This window comes from Theropithecus gelada, chromosome 8, assembly GCF_003255815.1.
Source record: "Theropithecus gelada isolate Dixy chromosome 8, Tgel_1.0, whole genome shotgun sequence".
NCBI lineage: Eukaryota > Metazoa > Chordata > Mammalia > Primates > Cercopithecidae > Theropithecus > Theropithecus gelada.
In genome coordinates, this window is record NC_037676.1 from 27,799,763 (window position 1) to 27,825,604 (window position 25,842).

A 25,842-nucleotide genomic window follows, 5' to 3' on the forward strand; every position below is an offset into this window, starting at 1 on the left:
CGGCAACACCAGTGTCAGCCCCGCAACCATGATCCCCCACTTCCCAAAACCCCTTGTTACAGAAGCCCTGCCAGAGGCTGCCCACCTCTGCAGCGGGGAAAGAAGTCCTCTCACCCCAGTTGGAGGGAAAGGGGAGGTCCAGTGTGGGGACTAACACGAAGGTCACGGCAGACAGTGGAGTCATGCCTGAGAGCCAAGGACAGTCCTTACCAGGTCACCTGTCTCCCAGTAGCACCACTTACCTGGGGTCGAAGGGCCCCAGAAAGTTTCCATAGTTCCTGGCTTCTGTAAGGGGCTGAAGTCCAAACAAGGAAAGATGACTCGGAACCAGGAGGCCTCCCTGGGCTCTTTGGTCCAAATCATGAAGAGTTCGGCCTCTGGAGTCCATGGGCTGGAGAGGCGAGCATGGCCTGCTGCTGTTCCCTGATCCTCCTCCTCCCAGTCTCCGTCTGGAAAAGCCCCACCACCACCTTTGCTGAGAACAAGGCTACGCCATGACAGGATGGCCTGCCAGGAGCCCCAAAACCCTATGTTGGGGTCAGGGGAAGGAGAAGCAACAAGAGTGACCTCAGACATGATGCAGGTGAGAAATCATCTGGTTTTATTGAGAAGCTGTTGGTCATTTGATGGAAAGACATATATGGTACAAAATTACAGGTGGTTTAGTTCATTACATGATACAAATCATTAGAGTCTTTACAAGTCATTACAGTCTTTGGATTTTTTAAACTCCCATTTACTGTGTACCAAATCAGTATAATCCCAAATCAAAGTCACTTCTTTATATGTGAACTCCTCGCATTTACACGAATCCACACATAGAGAAGCTGCTCTAAGACCCCCCAACACCATTAGTGTCAGCAGCCCACCAGGAAGGCACCGCGGACTCTGCAGAGAAAGATGCTTTGGGGTTCAATGGGTCAGTATCTTGGGCAGGAAGCACAGGGTCACTCCCGTCTTGTGTACGTGCACACAGCCACACACACACACTCAGGACTTCCTGTTTCACATACAGGGAACTTTTAAGGCAAGAGGAGAAAATGCTAGAAGTAACGGGGGGATCTAAACACCTCCACCGGTCACCGTCCCAGCTCCGTTCTCTTATTGAACACACAAGGCCCACCTTGGTGGGACCAGAAACACCTTCCCCTCCTCAGCTCCGCCCTCCCACTCCCTCTGGTCAGGCCTGAGCACCCGGGACTCCAGTCACACGCCTGCCCCCGTCCCCTCTGCTGCCGGACACAGGGCCCTGGGCAGAAGTGAGCCTTCTCACCCTGGAGCCTCCGTCCTTCACAAGGGCCCAAGGGAAGTGGCGGGGCAGGGCCAGGGACGTTCTAGGCACGCAGTGGGGAGGCAGAGCCCCCAGAAGCATCTCCCATCCCCATCTCTGACAGCACCGTGTGTGCGGTTACTGCCCTTCCCGACCTCGGGTGCCATCTGCGGCCCAACCCGCACTAAGGTGCCACTCCTGGGGCCTTCCAGGAGCGCTTCAGGAGTCCTAAGGCGGGTAGGTGGGCAGGCATTCTTGGGAGGAGAGTCTGCTGGTCAGGGAGGCAAGAAGTGCAGACTAGAAGACGGAGGCCAGCCCGTCCTGGCCCGCCACTCTTGAGACCGCACCTCCTGCCATCGCTGGCCCGGGTTGGCGGGGCTCAATGCCTTAGCGACCACGGCGCTGCACGTCCCTCTTTCCCAGCCACAAGCTGACATTAGTCTGCACCGAGAAGCAAGAGTGAACAGGGCCTGGGCCCAGGTCCACCTGCTCCAATCAGGAACTCTGGCTCGTTCTACTCCACTGTGAGTCAAACCGATGGTAAAAAGCACGGCACACCCGTCCCCCAGGACTTTCCCGAGATGGTGCCACAGGAGGCCACTGCTGGGTGGATGGCTCAGCCACCACGAAGTTCCAGGTCCCACCCACACTGCCCAACCGCCATTCCCAGAGCGTCCCCACTACACGGCCCAGGGGCTCCCCCTCAGGGCAACAGCAGTGCCGGCCTCTCACCCAGGCCACAGTGACACCAGCAGACCCAGAAACCAACTTCTCAGCGAAACGGGTTTTAAAAAGAAAGCTGCTGTGCTGGGAAGCGGGTTGAGTTAAAGGGCAAGGCAGAGGTGACAGCTCTTCATCCAGGGACAGGTGCCACAGGGTTCCCTCGAAACTCTGGCTAAGAACAGGGAGAGCCCTGCAGGGAGTGCCTCCCCGCAGGGGCCAGGCCCTCTGCCAGTCCGGCCTCGGCCTTCGTGTCCCTCACAGCAACTGGGGAGAAAAAGACAACCTGTCCTCGCAGCCAGGGCTGGGACAGGCCCACCATGGAGGCCACTCCGTTGGAGGCTTCAAGACCCTGGAGAACGAGTCTTCCACAGCGCTTTCTAGGTGTTGTCTAAACATGAGAACTAGAAACCAGCCCCAAGAGTGGCTGTATGAATCCTGGCCCAGGGCTCCTGTCCCTAGATTGGTGGCCTTCCACACACAGACACTAACCGCCACCCCACAAACCTGCCACCAAAGGCTCCAGGAGCAGAAGTGCCCCAGCAAGGAGGTGGAGGCCACCCTGGAAGCTTCCGGCTGTGTCGCCCGCACCATGCACAGTGGGCCTGGGGGCGCAGCTGCTGCCAGGGTCCGGAGACAAACCAGGCACACTCCTGTACCCGCCCAGCCGCCACGTCCCAGCCCTACACTCTCAGGGTCTGGGAGTTGCCAAGAAGTTAAAATGATCCAAAGACCTTCCTAGAAACCAAAAGTGCACCAAATAAAGTAGCAATGCCTCTTCCTTTGTCACCAACTACAGAAGCACATCATTCTCCCAGGTTTTTGCTTTCATCCAAGTTAAGAGTAAGGCCACCGTGGATCCGCAATAGAGTGACGTGAGGAGGGGGCTTTATCCTCTGCTGCCCCCAGGACCCTCCACCCGGGCAGGAGGCCAGCAGCTCTGCAATGGCCAGAGAGGCCGCAACGTGCAAGGCAGGCCCTGGGCCCCCATACACAGGCAGACGACGATTGCGGCTCGCAAATGATTTCGGATTTTGAAAAAATAAATATAAATAAATACATTCCAAGCCTTCTGTGAAGGGAATAAACGGCAAACATAAGAGACTTTCCAGGTGTAAAGATGCCAAAACACCCACAAAGAAATCACTAAGAAACCCTGGCAGAGGAGGGATGGGGGGCTCAGGCCCTCGGCCCCCGCCTGGGGCACCAGGGCCATCTGCCAGAGCCCAGGGCCCTCCAGAGGCACTTGTGGAACCTGGGACCAGGGTGGGAGGCTGGGAGGTCCCCAGAGGCACTTGCAGGAACCTGGGACCAGGGTGGGAGGCTGGGGGGCTTGAGGAGTGAGCCAGGACATCCTGGGTGGCGGGGGGGGCTTGCCCTCCAGTGGGGAGGAAAGGCACTGGTTACAACTATGGTTTAGGTTAAGACATTAGTGGGGCCACCAGAATGGAAATGATAGAAAGAGCAACATAAGGCCCCAGGCACAGGCACACAGCAAGATGGCCAGGTGCTGCACCACCCAGGGCCTCAGTCCTAGCATCCCCCAGCCCCTGCGGGCACCCAGAACCTTCCATCCACTTGAGGAGGTATAGCTGAGGCCCTCACTTTCCCCAGGTAGAGAAGAAACAAAGCTTCCAGAAGCCCAGGGAGGTCACCAGCTCTGTGTCGTGCAAAAAGCATTCATTGCCCCGCCCCTGGGGAAGAGGCCACCAGGCTCCTGGCTCCCCAGGGCTGTCACTGGCAGGGCTCAAAAGGGGCTGGGCACCCCAAGAAGAGTTCGCCCTGAGGCAGCAGCTCAGTTGGCCCAGGATTTCCGGTTCTCAGGGTTCTTGTGGCTCCTGTCGGCCTTGGCCAGGGCAGCTGTCAGCGAGGCCAGGTTGGTGGCGGAGCCTGAGAGAGTGGCGCTCCGGCGGGCCTCTGAGACACCCAGCCGGAGCCCTGTGCTGCGCCGCCGCACAGGGCCCGTGGCTCTGCGGACCCGGTTGGGCCTGACCAGCAGCCCGTAGCCGGGGTTACACCTGAAGTACTGCTTCCCGCCGATGGAACCGTCATTCTTACCTGTGGGGGAAGGAGAGGGTGACATGGAGGGCAGCCCAGCTGCAGACTCCCCCCTACACCTCCCTCACCTCTGCAGAGGCCATGTGCCCACACTGCCATCCCCCTGGCAGAGGCCCTGCACAGTCAGCACTCAGACACTGGCCATTGTCTGGCAGGGACTGGCTAAGTGAATGTGGCCAGGGCACGGAGTGACCGCCTCCCACGACAGTGAACAGTGGTGACCAAGGATGCACAGCCCATCCTGCAGCTTCAGGTAGGAGGTGACAGGCCCTGGGGAGTGCCTTGCGGAAACGCAGGTACAGGTCAGCCACTAAGGCACAGCTGGTCCAACCCGTGGGGGAACAGACCCTTCTCCATCTGGACCCAGGCCTGGGCTGGGTGGCGGGAGAATGGTTCTTTTGCTGAATCTATGAAGTGGAAACTGGCAAAACTGCCAAATGACGGCGAGTCAGAGGCCAGCGAGATGTGTCCGGATGGGGTGAGGAAGAGCCTCCTCCAAGGGCAAAGCAGAGATGCTCTAAGGTGAAGGATGAGAAAGCAGAGTCCAGGGAGAGCCAAGGGCGGGGGAGACCAGAACAAAAGGAGCAGGGGCAGCCATGGCAATAGGGGGGATGGGTACAGCATCTTTGTAGCCAAAATCATCAGGAATCTTCCACGCCATCTCCAGGGACTAGCCCTGCCCCCAGCTTCACCCCCGCAGGCCCAGCCACTCCTGCAGCTTCAGCCAATCCGCTGCCTCCCGGCTCCTCCTCTCCTGCCTGGACCCTGTCCCCTCTCAGGTCGGCCACGCTCCTGCCTCCCCCGACCCCCGGCACCGCCCTGGAGCCCGGAGTGCCCGGTACCCACCTGAGGGCAGGTCGAGCTCCACGCCGACCCACGTGCCCTCCTGGAAGTCAGCGGGCCCCACGTATCTCACCACACCTGTTTTGTGGGCGCCCACGGTGACGAACTCGCCCTCTCGGAGCCACTCTGGGACCTCCTCAGCTTCCTCGGAATCAGAGGCCAGGGCCTGCCCCCCAGCGCCCGTGGCCGACGCGTCCCCCTCAGCCCCTGGGGAGCAGCCGGGGTCCCCGGCCAGCATGCGCGAGAAGGAGCGCAGCTCCGAGGCCCGCACCCTCCGGATGCGGAAGGGGGAGCCGGGCGCCGGGGCCTCGAGGTCCGGGCGCTCCTGGCCGGGGCTCACGAGCTGCTGGGGGCCAGGGGGCTCCTCGGCAGAGGCGGCCGTGGGCGGCGGGGGGCGGCTGATGGGCGCCTGGGGCTCGGCCTCAGGGGCGGTGGGCATGGAGCCGGGCGGGGCCGCAGCGTCCAGGCCTGGGCCCAGGGCGTCCGACAGGGTCGCGGTGGAGACGCTGTGGGAGAAGTAGCCGCTAGAGGCTTCACTCAGGGGGCTGGGGGGCCCGTCCTGTGCCTCTGGGGCCGGGGTGACCGCTGTGACAGCTATGACAGGCGGTGGGGAAGGCACTTTGGCGGGTTTGTCGCAGATCTTCAAGGCTGGGGCCCCCATCGTCTGCACCAGCACGTCAGCACCCATCTCTGGCTGAGCCTGCAGCGGGACAGGGGAAGCAGGGGCTGAGAACAGAAAACTTCCCAACACAATCCAAACAGGCAGCGATGACTTGGAAAAGAGCATAAGGTCAGGGGCAGTGGCTCAGCCTGTAACCCCAGTGCTTATGGAGGGCAAGGCGGAAGATCACTTGAGCCCAGGAGTTCAAGAACAGCCTGGGCCACATAGTGAAACCCCATCCCCACAAAATAAATAAATAAATAAAAGAGCATGGCTGGGACCCGGCCAGGCCTGGTTCCCACACTGGTTCTGCCACTTAGGGCTGCGTGGCCCTGGCTTCCAAAGTGACAAAGGTTGAGGGGCCGACGGTGCACTCTGCAGGCCCTGTGCTGTGTGCCCAGGATCAAGAACACTGACCATGGCCACAGCCCCTGCCCCATCTACTTTTTACCTTTCATACAGAATAGAATCCAGCGCCTGCCATGCAGGGCCAGCATGCTACTAAGACCAAGACCCCCTGCCACAGAGGGCAGCACACAGTAGGTGCACACCAAAACTCTGCTAGGGCGAGAGCTTTCCTCCCATGGAGACAAAGGCCCTGCCCACCCCTGACCTCACGAAGAGACTGAGTCACTAAAGAGGCCAGAGGAGCACTGTTTTCTCTGGCAAAACCTAAACAATGATCTCACTGGAGGACTGGAGCATGCTCAGCACAGCCTGGCCAGCTCGGGCACCAACAAGGAGCCACAGGCCTGCAGCCTGGCTGGGCATCCTGGGCAAGGCGGCAGGGGGGTGAGGAGACAGGCGAGGAGGGGGATGAAGAGGCAGATGAGGAGGGAGACAAAGGCTCCCTGTGGGCCGTGGCCCTTTCTCTCCAAGGCTGCTATTCTGGCTGCTATGGAAAGCAGGTGCCATGTCAGGGGCTGGGGGGGCCTCGGACCCTGGAGAGAGGCCAGGAAGCAGCCCCCAGGGAGAAGCCACCAAGTGAGGCCAGCTGCTCTCCTCATGTCGGTCACTCTGTCTGAGTCACCCAGGCAGAGGACACACACACACATGCAATGCCCACATCTCATGGGGGATAGCAGCCACCGCTTGCCCCAATCCTACTGTTTCTGGGGTATTCTTTCGTCTATAACGGAAACCATGTGAAGAAGCTGCCAGATCATCTTTCTATTCCTGTTCACAGTGACCGAAGAAAAGGAGAAGACGGGAACAGGGAATGAGATTGGTGGGGTGGAGAGCACTGCTATCCAGAAGAAATATGTTTTCCGATATTTACGGAAAAATTATTTATATTACAGGAATGGTCATTTTCCATTTGAAATACAGGATTTATTTGAACGGGGAAGCGGCTGAGATCTATAAGTCTCTTACAGTTACTTGGCTTACCTCAGCAGCTTGATAAATCATGCGTTTTCCCAGGAACTGTCATTTATATTCCCGTTTCCAAGGGCCCTCTTTTCCCCACCAGCCACACTTTCAGGGTGTGAAATTAACGGCACCTCTTGAGATTAACAGCCCATTTTTGTGATGAATCTCTAGGCTGCAAAATTTACTCAATCCAATAGATCAATAACTGTCACCAGCATAAATACTCTAAAAGATTAGGCAATCCTTCAATCATTTTTCCTTTGCACATTGTCCATGTTATTTATTTATTCTATTTTAGTTTTAATATCACTGACCTAGCAGGGAAGAATACGCAAAACTACGAGAGCTGGGAATCTGAATGGTAACCAGGGTCCTGAAATGGCTTCTGTTCCCTGCCCCCACCCGGCGTGAGGCCAGCCACTGTCACTTCAGCACCTGGCGCTAAGGGCCGGCCAGGTCAGGCTGTCCCAGGATGAGGCCAGCTGCATGCCTCAGATTTGCAAGTATCATCATCCCATTGGCTTCCACGGAAGTCACTGGCTTGGGCTGGGCTGGAAGGATCATCACATTATTCTACAACAGGCCTCCAGAGGGGAAAGCCCTTATCCAAGGCTGCTCGAAGTAAAAAGGCAGGAATTGGGGGCAGAGCTGCAGTGTCAACAAAGGAGGGAGCAGGATGGTGGAAAGCACTGACTAGCACTCCAGGCCACGCCCCCATTCGACTGGAGTTGATTTGCGAGTTGAAACCCAGGTGCCTTCTCTGGATTATACCCTTGCCACTGAAGGAGACATTTCTGGAGATTTCTGGAAAAGTCCAAGCTTGGAAAACTACCATGATGAACCACAGAAGCTACTGCCTTCACTGGCAAGGGGCCTGCTCTGACCGTCCCGCTGACCGGGGATGCTCAAACCTGCCTCAGCAAAGAGACCAGCACCACTCCGGAGGGAGGGGGCACCCCATCCCGTCCACAGCAAATTCGTGAATGCCCAGCGTACACTGGGATAGTTAAAGGGTCGTTCAGATACAAGTAAATTCATGGAGATCTGAATATTCTTTCAAATTATTGTGCCTCTGTTGCTGTTGTTTTAATAAAGAAAATTTTCCTAAGAAGATAGAGCATTTCCTAAGAGAATGAAAGCGCAGTGGGAGAAAATAGATTTGCTGTTCATAAGATGAGAAGTGCTGTTGATCTGTGGGAGATCATAAGAGACTATTTTCTCCCCCAGTTCAGCATTCGCCTTTTCACGCTGATATCATGAATCAGAATGAAATATAAAACTGAGAATTAAGCAAACATTTAGAAGGAGGAGATTGTTCTGTTTATAGAAATCTCCTCTGCCTAGCTGTGGGCTATTAAGGCAGCAGACTACATTAGCAGTCAAGCACCTAAAAGTTTAGCAATCATATGATTAACAAGTTGAAAATAGAAAAGTGTAACAAGGAAAATAGGGAAAAGGCAGTGACCTATATTATAGCTAATTACCAAAACAGGAATGCTAACATCAAAAACCGCAGGTGTGGACTCAACCGTTTCAGCATCAGGGCCACCCGCTCGCTGTAGGCGGGGTGGCCATCCCTGGCCCGACTGACTCACCTCCTCCATCCTGGTCACCCTGACGTCCGGGCCGGCTGCCTGCACCATGATGCGGGGCACGGGCTGAGGAGGCAAGTGCGCAGGTCAGGGGTCGAGAGGACAGAACAGGGGTAGCGGAGAGGCTTCCGCTGCACAGGCTGGAGGGCCAGGACCTGCCCGAGGGGAATCGGCCCATCAGGTGAGCAAGTGCGAGGGGCTCCACACCCTCCAAGGAACAAGGGACCCAGCCAGGGGCTACTCCTCCAGCCAGAGAAACACGCTGCATGCCAAGATCACCAACACACGTGGTGCACTTAGACGCATGTGACACTCCCTCCCTCCCTCCGATCACATATGCACATGTGAACCGAGGACTGGGCCTGTACAGACAAACATTGAGACAGGAAAGATCTAGAAAGACTTCCGGCAGGAGGTGAAAGCCACGCCAGGCCCTGATGGCTGGGGAGAGGAAGGAGTGTAGTCACAGGAGGGGAGGAGGAAGGAGGCCAGGCTGGCTGGAGCACAAACCCAGAGCCCAAGATGGCAGGCGCAGGTATGCAGGAGGCCCTGGGCATTGGAAACTAACCCTACTCAGGAGAGGAAGGGGGTCCCCACTGAGTCCTGAGCAAATCAAGAAGACAGCTGAAAGCCAGAGAGACTGACCAGGCGGGGACACAACCTGACCAGAAGAATATTTAAAGTCCAAAGAAGCAGATCAGTAATGCAATTCCAGCAACAGAGCAGGGGTGAGGAGGTAAGAGCCACAGGAAAGGGCCTGGTGACTTGTGGACACATGGGCCAGGGAACATTAAAGAGCGAGAGGAAAGAATCATCAGAGCCAGGAAAAGGGAGGGCTGGAGGAGAGAAGGAACCAGAGCATCATTCTTTGCTGCGGAGTGGCTGTGGGACACACAAGCAGCTGAACAGATGTGCTCATCCCGGAAGAAGCTAGGAACACGTCACTTCTGCCCCTCACCCTCCCAACTCCCCAGCTGCAGGAACTGGGCCTGGCCTCACATGCTGGGCCTCACGAGGGCTCCATTCTGCCAGGACAGCCGCAGGTCGGGCTTCTTCCTTGTTGGGTCCACAGGGCACAGCTGGTGGCTGCTCGGTTACTGAACTTCAACTGCCCAGAGGTGTGGACTCCACCTCTCCCGCCTCCTTCCTCCCAGCCCTTGGCAGTCCTGGTGCTTTGGCTCTTGTGTGTCTGGGCACCTGAGGCCTCGATGGAGTCAGGCCTTCTAGACAGAGCCTGCAGGTGTGCAGTCGGACTGCCCAGGCCTTCCTACTGGGAAGCCTGGACTCCAGCCATAGGGAGAAGAGCCCCAGAAGAAGCCAGTCCGCTCAGCAGGGTGCTCACCATGTTTACAAGCATGGAAGAGCCTCGCTTCACCAAAGGGCACCACTATGACCACTTGTGCCTTGGGGCTGCTTGTGGAAGAAAAGTGTAAGAGGGAATTGATTCTGTGGAAGGTAAGGGGGCAGTGGCAGGACTTGAGAAAAGGCACGGTGGAGAGGACTCGAGAGGAAACGCAGCGATCAGGCTTGAAGGACTGGAGCCAGATGTGGTGGCGCACACCTGCAGTCCTAGCTCCTCAGGAGGCTGAGGCAGAAGGATCACTTAAGCCCACGAGTTGGAGGCTGTAGTGAGCTATGATCACACCACCACACTCCAGCCCGGGCAAAAAAGCAAGACCCTGTGTCAAAGAAGAAGAAAAGAAAAAAGGTGGAAGGACCAAGGAAATGAACAAAAGGAATGGGTACTTTACCCTGCAAACACTGGGGCGCTCCTGCGGTGGTCTGAGGTCAGGGACAGCTAGGACCAGGGTCCATTGAAAACTATGTGAGCAACCAGTGGGACAGAATGAGGGAGGGTCCCCTAGTGGCAGTTAGGCCACTGCACATGACAACGCCAGAAGAACAAGATCTTCAGCCTCCACCTCAATTCCTTGACCAGAACAGACTCTCCTCTGCGCCCCTCCCAGCACTGAGTTCCTTCCGTCCCGGCTGTTGCTCTCCACAGTCCCGCCTGTGGCCTCCCAGAGAAGAAAGTGAGGCTCAAGCGTGCATCCCGCACTGCCAGGCAGTCCTCGCATGCCGGGGCTGGTGTCTTCATTTTTCTCCCCATAGTATTTAACGTCCCCACAAATGGGAAGGTGTTCAAGGGTATATTTCATGACAAAAGCAGCAAAAACATTTCTCAAACTCTAGAATACTTGCATCCTTCAGCTACATGTTACCAAAAGTGGACAAGATTGGGGAGCAACTGTTTCCACTACGGTGAAGTTTATTCCCCTTAAAGCCTAAAAATGTAAATACTCCAAGGATGGGATGTTAAGTGCCTAACATGAAACCTTTTCTAAAATCATATGATTCCTGCCCTCTGAAACAGAACATGCAAACAAGTTACACTTTCCTTCAGGACCCAGTGTGATTAGAAAAACCCAGTAGATAGATGCTTATTAAATATTTGCTGAAATGGACTCAGGGACTGGACTGCCTGCCACTTTGGTTCTCACCCTCCACGTAAAAAAGTTCAGCTCAACAGAGACTGCATCAGGTCCTACCACGCGGTGGGCATGGCACCAGGTACCTCGGGTAACATAAACATCAGAGGCATGGGCTTTGCTCTCAACAGATGGGCAACCTCATTGGTGGGGAACACGTGAGCAAATCACTAAAATCAAGGAATGTGACAGCGGAATGGAAACTTCAAAAGCAGGGAGGAGGCCGGGCACAGTGGCTCATGCCTGTAATCCCAGCAGTTTGGGAGGCCAAGACAGGAGGATCACCTGAGGTCAGGAGTTTCAGACTAGCCTGGCCAACATGGTGAAACCCTGTCTCTACTAAAAATCAAAAAAAAAAAAAAAAAAATTACAGGGCATGGCGGCAGATGCCTATAATCCTAGCTACTCAGGAGGCTGGCGCAGGAGAACTGCTTGAACCTGGGAGGCAGAGGTTGCAGTGAGCCAAGATAGTGCCATTGCACCACTCCAGCCTGGCCAACAATAGTGAAACTCCATCTCAGAAAAAAAAAAAAAAAAAGAGGATTCAGAGGAGGAAGGGGTCATAAATACAACAGGTGCGAATACCACATGAGGGGGGCTTTTGGCACAGGCCTTGGGTATGAGTTCAGCAACCTTTTTAAGGATGCCAAATACTGAATACTGAAGAATACTGAAACTGTAACTGACTGTAACTGTGCCATCGTCCTTCACATGTAATAGCTGAAATTTTCAAGTGTCTGTCTGCACCTTCATGCTCTTCTACATCTCCCCCGTACAGGCAGTCACCTCCTGTTTCAGGGGCTCAAAACATTTCAGATCATAAGTTCATTAATCCTTACGACACATCTGGTAACTATTAATAAAAATGACTGTGAAGTATTTTGCAGCTATAAATATTAAGGAGAAGTCCCATGAGGCAAGTGAATATGAGTATAATTATCTACATTTCACACTACAGAAACCGAGGCTCAGAGAGCACTTACCTAATGGTTAAATGTGTTCACGTGGCCCTATGAGTGAGTGACACAGATGGAAAAGGACTAAGTTCTCAAGTGCTGGCTGAACCTGCAATCACACTGTCTACTGAGCGTTGCTGAAACTGAACAGATGAGTAGCTTACAGGCAACAGAACGGCTTAGAAATATTTCAGGGAAAAGGTGCCAGTCACTGCTCTAATCATATTGCGCTATTTTTTAACTCTGGCTTTCACATTCTACATGAACACACGGGAGATCAGATCAGAATTTCAAAACCTGGAATAAAAGCTGTTTTGGAGACCCCTCTGCCAAGAAGAATAAAATTAACCCTTTGACATGACATACAAAATCTCCAAGGGGATACACCTTGCCTTGCTTGCTCTACTAGGCCACTCAGAATTCCCTCAATGGACGACTTTTCCACTCAGAATTCCCTCAATGGATGGTTTTTCCAGAACCTTCCTCATGCCACTCCACCCCCCTGGGGAATCGTGTTCCACCTAGTGAATACAGATTCATTTCTAAGTCTCTGCTCAAGCATGATCGAATTCTCCTGCAACTGCAGGGAGCAGCGCCCACTGGCTTCACTGTGTCATCCGCAGACACTCACACGTGATGGTATCTACATCATCCTGCACTGTCTCTTCATCTGATTATGTGGCTCTAAAGGGGCTTCTCTAAACTTCAGGGTCTTGGAAGGAGACAGACTACGTCTCATTCATCCTTGTATTTCCTTACATAAAACAGTAGCTCAGTGTTTGTTGAATGAACAAATGCATAAATTACTTAGCAAGTGACAAAGAAGACTAAATTGTACAGTTACATAGGAATGTGGGATAGAACAGACTCTGAAATGTGGGCATCAGAGGAGGTAAAGGGGAAAAAAGGTCCCAGGTGAAGCAAAAAAAATAATCACTTCAGAACTTCTCCAACATTGAATTTTCTGATGCATATTTTTTCTTGTTTGAAAATAAACCTTTCATGGCTAACAATCACGCCTTATCCTGAATTTCAAAAATTCTTAAATGTCATTTTTTAATGGTGCTTAAACTAATACGATCCTTTAAGTCTTGTTTTAAATACTAACCAATGATTTAAATCCAAGTATAGAAAATTATTTTTTAATGGAATATACAAGATATGTAAGATTTATTTTTTGTTACAAATAACTAGTAGCCAACCTTTCATTTTTCCCGCTGCTGAAGTGTGAAAAACCTAAGAAACAAAAGGAAGCAGAGCAAGGGCATATAAGGAAACACCTGCTAACCTCCAAAAACGTTCTGATAAAAGTAATACACAACGGATACAAATCAGACACAGTGCGCAGTGGCTCTCGCGCCTGCAATCCCAGCACTTTGGGAGGCTGAGGCAGGAGGATCCCTTGAGCCCAGGAGTTCGAGACCAGCCTGGAAAACATGGAGAAACTCCATCTCTACAAAAAATAAATTAGCTGGGCATGGTGGTGCACACCTATAGTACGAACTACTTGGGAGCTGAGAATTACTTGAGCCCAGAAGGTCGAGGCTGCAGTGAGCAATGATCACGCCACTGCAATCCACCCTGGGTGACAGAATGAGACCCAGTTTCCAAAAAAAAAAAAAAAAAAAAAAGACATGTACAACCCAAACATTAAGCCTCAGTAATAACCTAATCAATATAAACACTTTTCTAAGGTTGTCTTGACCAGGGGCCTGGAAGAGAGGAAAATGAAGCGTTCCGGGAGGCGAGCAGGGAGAACACGTCCAGCCCTGGATTGGAGCCTGTGATCCAGGCTCCGGCACGTGAGGCCTTCAGTGACTGGGACACGCAGCCACCCTGTGCGCCTGGAGGCTCTAGATCCTGACAGGCTGATCTGGAGGAATGTGTGAGCCATGATGGCAGCAGCACTTTTGTCCAGTTGGCAGGTGTAGTTATTTTAAATGCATGGCTTGGCATTGTAACTTTCGTGTAAAAACCTAATCACCTCTGGGCTTCCACACCTGTCTGCAAGGGGGTGATCCCATCCACATGAATTCTCTAAGCAGGGAGGCGGGCCGGTGGCTGCTGATGCCCGCCACAGCCACCGTGACCCTGCCTGCCACATACCCCTCCAAGCAGTGCCTCGAAGGACTCAACACCAGAAGGCGACCGCGGGTTTCTGACCCACGTGACAATCCCTGCTGAGGGTTCTACCCACACTCGAAGAGTGTCTTCTAGCTCCATTCTCTTCAAATCCACTTTCCAAACTGCAGCCAGAGGGAGCTTTCCGAAAAACAGAAGTGACCATGTCACTCTCCGCGTAGCAGCTGCCAGGATTTCCCACTGCAGCACACGAGGAAACGCCGGCAGGTCCCGCGTGGTGTATTTCTGCTGCTCGATCCTTCCCTCCTACAAACGCTCTACTGATTCATTCATTCCACAAATACAATGACTTGGTTATTCTTAATCACTGTCAGCGAAATCTCTTATGGTCACATTTGAGCATTTAACCTCGCTTTCTCAATGGGAAGCTCAGTTCTGCCACTCCCAAGGCTCTGTAACGAGAGACAGGTGCGCACCCTCCCCATTTCCCCAACAGGGCAGCGGCCCTGACATGGCAGCCACCGGCCCCTGGTGGTAACCCAGCACTGAGAATGAGGCTAATGTGATTCAGGAAGTCCATTTTTTATTTTAATTAATAAAGTACAACCTTAACTGGTTATATAACTGAAACGGTTTTAAGTATGTTTAGAACAGCCTCGGCATGTGGGTCTGCTTTTTCAACCATAAATTTTATGAATTCTAAATGCAGATCAAGTATTTCCGACGGAACTTTAGTGTCTGAATTGCAATGTGCTAGAAATGTAAAATACGCACCTGATTTCAAGGACTTTGTACAGAAAGAAGGATGGGAATATCTCAATCTTTTTTTATACTACAGTTGATATGAGAGTACTTTCAATACACTAGGTTAAACAAATGTTATTAAAAATAATCTGACCTGTATTCTTTTTACTTCCTTAATGTGGCTACTAGGAAATTTTAAGTTACATACATGACTCGCATTATATATCTATTGCATGGTGCTTGTCTAACTCAGTCCTGTTGTTGAGATGGCGCATTAAAATTCCTGGTGTGGTGCCAGGTACACTGGAAGCTCTCGGCACATTTGTAAAGTACTTCATTGGAATTTTGTGTCTGGTCTTCCTAGATATCTCTAAGTTGGCTTACTAAAAGTACATTTTTAAACAGTCAATAATTTCATCTGATCTAGAAATCACAAGTTTTGAATTAACAGAATCAGTCTCAAAGTCATTCCAGGATGAATTCCATTTTCTTTCAAAAGAAAGAAACTAAGATTTCATTAATTTACTCATTCGCAAATACGTACCAGGCACCTACTACATACTAAAGACTGTGGTAGGCACTGGGGATGCAGTGTGAGCAAAACTAGTCCCTGTGCTCTTCAACACTAGGCACTCAAGGTCTAACATTTATATTCCTATTTAATTTCGGTTACACAAAACAATTAAAAGGCCTATTTTTCCTATCAACAAGTAAATTATTTTATCACTGGATATAAGTGAATAATACCATTCATGTGGTCTATAAGACATTAGATATGTGTTATAGTCTAACTTATTCTAAGTATTACATAAATAAAATTTTAAATACTAATATTTCCAGAGCTACCAGAAAAGGTATCGCTTCTGATTTTTAGTATCTAGCCAGTTTACTTTAAAAACTTCTACATAACAGCCTGGGCAACATACCAAGGTCCCATTTTTATAAAAAAAAATTTTTTTTTTTAATTAGCCAGGCATGGTGGCACACTCCTGTGGTCCCAGCTACTTGGGAAGCTGAGGTAGGAGGATCACTTGTGCCCCGGAGTTCAAGGCTGCAGTGAGCTGTGATCACACCACTGCACTCCAGCCTAGGCAACAGAGCAAGACCTTGTCAGAAAAAGTAAATTAAAAAAAAAAAAAAAAAAAAAAAAAACTTCTACATAATAATACTTAAAACTGATTTAAACATTCATATAAGAAAATTAGACACAGAGATTTTAAAAGATATAACGCTCACTTCATCCAAAATGAGTTACTAGTTTTTCAAGTGCCCATGAAGGATTAAGGATGCTTAAAGAATGTTCGCTAATCTAAAAGCTTTAAAAATAGGGCCTTGTTGGGCGGGGTGGCTCACACACACAATCCCAGCACTTTGGGAGGCTGAAGCAGGAGGACTGCTTGAGCACAGCAGTTTAAAACCAGCCTGGGTGACATAGGGAGATCCCGTCTCTACAAAATTAAAATTTAAAAATTAGCCAGCCATGGTGGTGTGTACCTGTAGTCTCAGCTATTTGGGAGACTGAGATGGGAGGATCACTTGAGCCCAGGAGGTCAAAGCTGCAATGAGCCATGATCACACCACTGCACTCCAGCCTGGGCAACAGAGCAAGACCCTGTCTAAAAAAAGAAAAAAGGCCGGGCGCGGTGGCTTAAGCCTGTAATCCCAGCACTTTGGGAGGCTGAGGCGGGTGGATCACGAGGTCAGGAGATCGAGACCATCCTGGCTAACATGGTGAAACCCCATCTCTACTAAAAATACAAAAAACTAGCCGGGCGTGGTGGCGGGCGCCTGTAGTCCCAGCTACTCGGAGGCTGAGGCGGGAGAATGGCGTGAAACCGGGAGGTGGAGCTTGCAGTGAGCCGAGATCGCGCCACTGCACTCCAGCCTGGGCGACAGAGCGAGACTCCGTCTCAAAAAAAAAAAAAAAAGAAAGAAAAAAAAAAGTCTTCATCCAGCCTGTCACCAGCTTAATATGCCCTATGAAATAAGAAATGGCTTTTACATTCTTAAGATTGAAACAAATCAAAAGAATGTTTCATAACATAAAAATTATGTAAAATTCAAATTTCAGGTTATCAAGTTTTACTAGAACACAGCCAGACTCATTTGTTTAATACTGTCTATGGCTAGTTTTGACAGAGACCACATGGCATGCAAATCCTAAAATATTTACAATCTGTCCCTTTATAAAATAAAGTATGGCAACCCTTGGTCTAGAGAATAAAACAAAGCCCATTCCTAAAAAATGGCTGGCAGATGCACCTCTTCAATCGACTTCTTTACTGCCTCAGAAACCCTCTTACTTGCTGAAGTGAATTTAAGTTAAATTTCATTATTTTTCAGATCAGCTACTAAACCTGATTATGAAGACAACTCTGACATCTCTAACTATGTCCACTATGTTACCCATAAATGCATGGGGCGAGGCTAGACAGCAAAATGCTGTGATTTTAGAAAACTGAAAGAGTGATAAGAGTCTTACAACAATGACAGGATTGCCTAAAAATTCCTCCCTACACTGAAGAGAAATCAATTGCCCTGAATTTTTTAAAAAAAACTCTTTGTTAACCCCAGAACAAGTGAAATGCAGCACACTATATCAATAGCTGCTTAACATGGGCGGTATTCAACTACAGAGAAAATGCTCATATGTTATTTTTTAAATAACCTGAAGGTTTAAGAAAAATGAAGGCTGGGAAACAAGGCCTAGATGTGTTTTCTTTTTTTTTTTTTTTTTTTGAGATGGGAGTATTGCTCTGTCCCCCAGGTTGGAGTGCAGTGGTGCCATCTCAGCTCACTGCAGCCTCCACCTCCCGGGTTCAAGCGATTCTCCTGCCTCACCCTCCTGAGTAGCTGGGATTACAGGCGCCTGCCACCACGCCCAGCTAATTTTTGTTTTTTATCAGTAGAGATGGGGTTTCATCATGTTGGCCAGGCTGGTCTCGAACTCCTGACCTCGTGATCTGCCCGCCTCGGCCTCCCAAAGTGCTGGGATTACAAGCGTGAGCCACCGTGCCCGGCAGTGTTTTCTTCTTTTAGTTAGGATGTTGAACCTTTACTTGAGACACAAGGATATGTGTTTACATAATTCATTTAATCAAGGAAGTATGGCTAGTTTAAAACAGCATCCTTGTGTACAAGGCAAGAATTAGTATTTGTGCTTGTTTCTCCCTGTTTTATATAAGAAAGAATCACAGTCATGAAAGATGGATAATTACACAGACATCTTTTCAATTAGCATCAGAGATGGGCAGGGGCGTGCTCTTTCTACACAAGCCTTTATCTACCTACCACACATGAGGCTATGTTGAAATAGGAGAAAAATATCCCTGCTGTTGATAAGGCAGCCCTAACCAAAACGGACGGACACATAAATCAAGACAGGCCAGCAATGTGACTGTGCTTTTGATAGTGGAAATTAAATCTGACCATTAACTCTTTAACTCTCCAGATTCATCAAAGATGCCATTTACAGTTCCTAACTTTGAAGTACATAAATAGCTTCATCTGAACACAAACTTCTAGATACATGAAAAAAAGCTATTATGCCAAATTAATTCAATCTAACTAATTAGAGAGCAGGAAGTTCCTTCAATTATTTTATGTGCTGTCTGAGAAACACACTTGAATATGAGTACAGATTTCATTAATTGCAGTTCATTATTTTCCAGATTAGTTACTAAACTTGCATCAGAAGGTCAAAGACAGCAATTTTGTCAGCTGCCACCTCTTTCAGTGCAGTATTTTTGCATTTCTGGAACTCAGACAGAAATTGATTACAAACAAAAACAAATCTCCATAAAAATGAGAAACATAAGTCCTTATGAATATGTTCAAACCAAAAGATCTTGTAAATTTAAGAATATCTTTGTTTTTAAACCTTCTGAATAAACTGTTGACTTTCATCTTATAAAAAAAGATCCAGGAACCTTTTCATTTCCATTTGATAAACAATATGAAGATAAAGTAACAGGAAAACAATAACATCTTCACCTGAGAACCTGCTGATTCTAAAGAACAGGTTAATAAGCATCCAGGTTTTCATTAAAGCTTCTCTGCGGTTATGGGTCTGTGTATCTTTGCATGAGGGAGGGAACTGAACATTCTTGTCTGAAAATGTCAAGGACACTCTAATTAAAAGTATTTTTTGATAATAATCATTCCTCCATTACACAACTTGTACCTCTTTTCCACTTAACATAACAAAATATAAGGAATGACTGGTAAAAACAGGACTCATTCTATTCCTTAGTCCTTACCTGGATTATTTTATATTCTTATAAACTTTGTTTTTATTTTTATTTTTGAGGCAGGTATGTGTCACCACACCCAAATACAATTTTTTTAATTTTTAGTAGAGACAAGGGTCTTATTATGTTGCTCAGGCTGGTCTCAAACTCCTGAGCTCAAGTGATCTGCCTGCCTTGGCCTCTCAAAGTGCTGAGATAAAGGTGTGAGCCGCCGCACCCAGTCTAACTTCCTGTTTTTAAGTAACAGAAATCCACCCCCTCCTTTTTTTAAAAAAAAAAAGACAGGCAGGCTGGGATGGCAGGATCCCTTGAGCCCAAGAGGTTGAGGCCACAGTGAGCTGTGATAGCACCATTGCACTCCAGCCTGGGCGACAGAACAAGAGCCCATCTCAAAAAAAAGAGTACCTTGCTATCTGTAAACCATTTTCCCACTGTCAGCTGTCACCATCCTCTCTGTTAATTTCATCACTATGGCCCTAGGACCCTCCACTGCTTTAGCAAAACCATCCCTAACAATCCTTCCCTCCTCGGTGCTGGTATCCCTTGAATGCTTATACAGTCAGCTCTCTTAGTCATTGTTTGGTGAAGCTATAAATAACTCCTTTAATCCTTCCTCATAAATCATTTTTGATGTTATTCTCTGAAACAATTCCAACTGGTCACTGCATTTCTAGTAGTAATAAATCCAGAACCAAGTACAGTAATCTGAGTGTCATCTAATAATATCAAAGAGAGCCCAGGTTGGGGGCTGGGGCTTTGTTTAGATAGGATAGTGTGAGTTTCTGCATTATTGCAACTGTTTCAGAGAAGTTTTAAGTCTCCAAACTAAACTGGAATAAAAACATATGTGGGTGACTGAGGCAGGAGGATTACTTGAGGCCAGGAGTTTCAGATCTGTCTCAAATAAAATAAACTAAAAAGCAGTTTCAGTATCTTTCATGACAGGTGGGAAACGGGAGACAAATGGTTTCAGGAAGTGTGTTATTAAACATGACCTGCTTGGTTTCCATGCCGATCCCCAAACCGTTCGGGGTGTTTTGTTTTTGTGCTGTTTCACATTGTCACCCTTAAGCGATGTTAACTATCTGTCCTAAGTCTTTATGCCATATTAGTATCACTATTTCCCCCTTCCTACATTGTACTATTGGTCCAGATTCCTTTTAGGCATATGAATGGACCTGGATTTTTCTGGATTTTATCTTGATGTTATCTAAACATTTAAATATCTGATATTGCTTATTTCACAACCATTTAATGGTCATAGACTATTGAAACTGGTGCACTAACAGGCACTAGCAAATAAAAATGAAGCACAGACTCAAAACTGGAGAGGAAGGTTCCGGGTACTTGTGTATTTCTTTAAAGGTGCTGCTAAGTCCAGCACTGGATGATGCCTCACACAGGGCCATAGCCACACCAGTGTGTGCGCAGGGCAGTCCAGCCACCGTCATCAACATCCACTCTGCTTCAGGCTTACGTGATTGGTGACACAGAGGAAGGCCCTGGCCGCAGTGCCACTTTATTTCCATATATGTATGTAACACAGTCTCCCACAAACTCTTTGGTAGAAAGAGAGAGAAGTGTGGAGTGGAGAAGGTAGTACTGGCTACATGGAACTGAAATGTGTTCGTCTGTCACTCTGGCTTGACAAGTGATGTCTACTTCCAGATATAGAGCTCTGCCGTAGGCCTTATTATGTTCAATATCCCAATACTCTCAAATGCAGAGAGATTACAGCTTTAGAAGTATGTGGACTGCCAGAATATATGCATTTAAAAAAAATTACTCAGAAAGATCTTGATATCCTGGGAATGTTAAAACAACATCAAAGATAAAAAATTCTAGGAATGAATCTGAAGTTCCTCATTATTTTCACACATCAATTACACCATATAATAAAAGAGTAGTAGTACAGTGACAAGCTATCAACAGACAAAAAACCTGGTGATGTTACCTGACCAACAGCACAATGAGCTAACACCTTTCAAAAACAAGCCCCACCAAGCGCGGTCCCAGGCTGCGTCAGCAGCGTGATCATTTAGGTGAGGAAGGAAACACTTCCACCATTTGCAAGTCCAGGGGGAACGCTCTCATTTCTGGACTCCTCACTTTAGGGAGGACCCTGGCGAGACAACTGTGGAATGACAAAGCATGTCTCAGATGAGATGTGGGAGACTCATCTAGAGCTGTTAAGACGGCGGAGGTCTGAGAGAACAAAGATCCTAAGAGAGCTATCATCACTCCACTGCACTCCAACCTGGGCAACAGAGCGAGATCTTGTCACAAAAAATAAAAAAAATTTAAAAAACTTCAACATAATAATAGTTAAAACTTATTCAAATATTTATATAAGAAAATTATACATATATATTTTGGCAGGGCACAGTGGTTCACGCCTGTAACCCCAACACTGTGGGAGCCCAAGGCAGGCAGATCACGACATCACGAGATTGAGACCATCCTGTCCAACATGGTAAAACCCTATCTCTACTAAAAATACAAAAATTAGCTGGGCGTGGTGGCGGGCACCTGTAATCCCAGCTACGCAGGAAGCTGAGGCAAGAGAATCGCTTGAACCTGGGAGGCAGAGGTTACAGTGAGCTGAGATCGCACCATTGTACTCCAGCCTGGGCAACAGAGCGAGACTCCGTCTCAAAAAAAATAAGTATATATTTTAAAGGATATAATACTCACTTCATCCAAAATGATGGTTATTAGTTTCTCAAGTGCCCATGAAGGATTAAAGATGCTTACTTAAAGAATGTCTGCTAATCTAAACACCTCAAAAATAGGGTCTTGTTGGGCAGGGTGGCTCACATATATAGTCCTGGCTCACATATACAATCCTCCCCACTCCCTTTACTTCCTGGTAAGAACAAACTCTGAGGCAAAGATTGGTTGGAAAAATGACGATCTCGTTCCTGTAGGACCCCCAGGAGGGGGAGTAGAGATTGTTTTAGAAGCTCAAACTTCAAATTGTAGGTATCAAATCTGATTTTCAAGTGCATGGAACTCCATTATAATAATAAAGCTTACTATTTTTAAAAAATGAGGAACACTAAAGGAGTCTAGCCAATATAGCATTTTTCTTCTTCCTGTTATTTGCAATTCCACAGGCACTAAAATGCCCTTTTTCAAAGATGAAACACACTTCAGAGTACAACAAGTGAAAGCATAAAGCATATTCAAAGTATATTTCAAGTATGCTTCACTTGTTGTACCCTGAAGTGTGACCCAAGTAAGAAAAACAGTTTTTTTGACATTATCATCTACAGTTCTAATTTATTTCTCACAGAGCTTTAGTAGAGATGGTCAGTGAAAATGAGATAACCAAGATCATCTCTGATCAACTAAATCCAAAATGAAAAGCTAAGATTTTTTCTCTCCTTTGGAAATGTTCTTTAGCACTTCCACCAACCTAGGAAAGAAGGTTCTTAAATATGGCTTCATCCCTCTAATCCCCACTCAGCCGTGCTTCTTTCATCTCTAAGCTGTAAACACAGTCCTGTCTACCACTGAGTAACACTTGGGACCCACAGTCTAATATTACAGTCTGGGCACAGTGGCTCATGCCTATAATCCCAGACACGTGGGATACTAGGCGGGAGGATCACCTGAGCCCAGGAGTTCGAGACCAACCTGGGCAACACAGCGAGACTCTGTCTCTAAAAATAAAAATTTTTTAAAAGTTACCTGGGCGTGGTGGAGCGTACTTGTAGTCCTAGCTCCTTGGGAGACTGAAGCTGGAGGATTCCTTGAGCCCAGAGTTCAACGCTGCAGTGAGCTATAATCGTACCACTGCACTCCAGACTGGGCGACAGACCGAGACCCTGTCTCTAAAATAATATTATTATAATTTGTTCACATGTCAAACAATAGACATTTTGCATCCTGTATGCACCAGGCACCATTTTGGCACAACAAGTCCTGCCCTCAAGGAATACTGTGGAGAGGGATAATTGATAAACATATAAACCTAACAATAACTCCTGATAAAAAGGTTAGAAATGGGCTGGGTGCGGTGGCTCACACCTGTAGTCCCAGCACTTTGGGAGGCTGGGGCGGGTAGATCATTTGAAGTCAGGCGTTTGAGACCAGCCTGGCCAACATGGTGAAACCCCATCTCTACTAAAAATATAAAAATTAGCCAAGCGTGGTGGGGTGGGTGAGCGCCTGTAATCCCAGCTACTCAGGAGGTGGAAGCAGGAGAATCCCTTGAACCCGAGAAGTGGAGGTTACAGTGAGCCAAGACTGCACTACTGCACTCCAGCCTGGGCAACAGAGCGAGAGTCTGTCTCAAAAAAAATAAATAAATAAAAAAAGAAATGGTAATGTAGTGCCTGCGTGTATGGTGGAAGCTGTTCTGGTGTGGCCGTTCAAGAAAGCCCACTCTAGATTCAGAGGTCCTTCCTCAGAGTGGCCTTTCCTGACTGTTCCATGGGAGGCCTTTGGGAAGAGCAGGGTGGCAGGGCCAGCACCAGAGCTCTCCAGACTGAAGGTGCTTCGCGTGCTCATAGGCTAAAAAGGCGACTTATCTGACTTAGTACTGGTGAGCAAATAAAGAAGAATGAAGATTCAAGACCGGGGACAGGTCCTGCAGTGCACTGTGAGCCACAGTGAGAAATTCACATTTCACTCCTTTCAGTGGGAGGAAGTGGAAGGTGTCACGCCACTGACGACTGTAAGGCTGTGAAAGACCACTCTGGCTACTCTGTTTAAACAGCTAAAGCCACGGAACTGAATGAAATTTATGCATGGAAGGAAACAGGTTTAAAAATAAAAGAGAGCGTCCTGGTTGTAGCTCTGGGCGCTGGATGTAAAGACTTGATGGAATCTACAGTCCCAGGAGAGGATCAAGGACCGAGGGAAGGGAAGCCAGGGAAAGGAAGTTGCACTGAAGCCTGGAGATGGAAGTGTGTCCAGTGTTATGTTGACGCAAAGTCTGCACCATGAGGACAAGGCGGCATGGACAAGGGGGAGCTCCCTGGCGACCCTGAGAAAAGGGAAATGCCTTCCAAGGGGCAGAGTTCTCACAAACCAACTGGAATGTTCTGGCTCTATTACCAGGTATCTTCATCAAGACCAGTTTTAGATTTATATACTTTATATATTTTTATTTTTATTTTTATTTATTTTCAGACAGAGTCTCACTCTGTCACCCAGGCTGGAGTGCGGTGGCACGATCTTGGCTCACTGTATCCTCTGCCTCCCGGGTTCAAGCGATTCTCATGCCTCAGCCTCCTGTGTCGCTGCGACTACAGGAGTATGCCTGGCTAATTTTTGTATTTTTAGTAAAGACAGGGTTTCACCATGTTGGCCAGGTCTCAAACCCCTGACCTCAAGTGAGCCACCTGCCTTGGCCTCCCAAAGTGCTGAGGTTACAGGTGTAAGCCACTGCACTCAGCCATATATTTTATATTTTTATGAAATACAAAATATATGTATGAGGCCAGCTTTCCCAAACTTTTGCTCATATGTGCTCAAACAATAAATGACCAACTAGAGTAAATGAATAAAAGTTGCTTAAGAAATCTTCCATATATTTCAAGGTAACCTCTAACCTGGGCATTATAAATTATAGTTATTCTCCAATCACTACATTTGTTTCTAACACACTGTTGTTCCTCTCACATCCAGAGAAAGCTAATCACTCATTGCCAACACAGTAAGAAAGTAAGTTCTACAGGTAGCAGGTGATGTGACTTGCTACAAGCAAAACTGAAAACAGCTTTAAAGGAGAATGGTAACGATGGCAGGCTGACTCAGTGACTTCCAGCGTGATTCCAATTTCCTCCAACCTACGTGACTGCCTTCACCAAACAGCAACTAACAACACTGGATAGCAGACTTCTCTGAATAAAAATAAGAATCACCACAGGCGCTTATAAATGCAGATTACAAGGTCTCTCCAAGTTAGCTATGGGTTCCCAGGGCAGGCCGAGAAACTGTTTTTTAAAACAGCTCCCTTCATAAATCTGACAGTTCATGAATCACACTTTGTGAAACAATGATGCAGAAGTTTAGAACTGAATAACACACACAATAATGACCCACTGGTTCAGTTCTGTTGGATCTCTGGGGAAAAAAAAAACACCAGGAAAAATAATCACTGCCTACCTCAGTCCCCGCAGGACTTAGCTCCTGCAGTCACAGATTCATTTCACTAACTCTCAAGCCCCACCATGTGCCTAAATACAATTTAAACAGCTGCAAAATCTTGGTTTTAATTTTTCCATCTACTGTGTATGCTTACTTATATGCTTATATAAAGCTAGAATTTTAAAAATTACATATCTGCATGGCAGCCTGATAAAAACTAATTCCTTCTCCCCTGAATATATGCATTCATACACTTAGAGAATTCTTTAAATAGTTAAGTCTCAGACAACTCACTTGGATTTCTGCAACTCGAATGTTTAGAAGAACGTGGAAAAGCTGATGTCAAAAGACCTATTTGGACAACAGAACTTGCCCTGTATGTGTTTTTGAATGAGTATAAATAAATCCTCATTTATCATTTTCTGCTGAGTTAACACCTATATAAGGCTGGAAATTGCATTTCCAATGGGGTTCCCATTCACTATTGCATAAGAGCAGCTTCCTGATTGTTTAGAAAACCTTTTCGCATTTGCTCTAACACTTACCCTAGGGCTGGGTAAAGAGTTTTAAGAAAAACGGAAGTAAGACAGGTGATCACTTTTCAATGAAAGAACAGGTTATCCATAGTAGAGAAAACAGAGGTTGAGAGGGAAGGGCACTCATACAAAATTGTTTGAAAAAAGAAATGAAATCAAGAAATAAAAATA

At 48.1% G+C, this 25,842-nt stretch overlaps 1 protein-coding gene across 1 annotated transcript in view; it reads right to left on the reverse strand.

Annotated features, from left to right (window-relative positions):
- Positions 1–578: 578 nt before the first annotated feature.
- Positions 579–25,842, reverse strand: part of KIF13B (kinesin family member 13B) — a 194,979-nt gene continuing 169,715 nt past the window's right edge. Inside the window, exons 38-40 of the mRNA XM_025394677.1 lie at positions 8,519–8,581; positions 4,895–5,591; positions 579–4,048 (exon numbers count right to left, since the gene is read on the reverse strand). Of these exons, the coding sequence (XP_025250462.1) occupies positions 3,786–4,048; positions 4,895–5,591; positions 8,519–8,581 (1,023 nt within the window). The 3' untranslated portion in view covers positions 579–3,785. The remainder of the gene's footprint in view (positions 4,049–4,894; positions 5,592–8,518; positions 8,582–25,842) is intronic.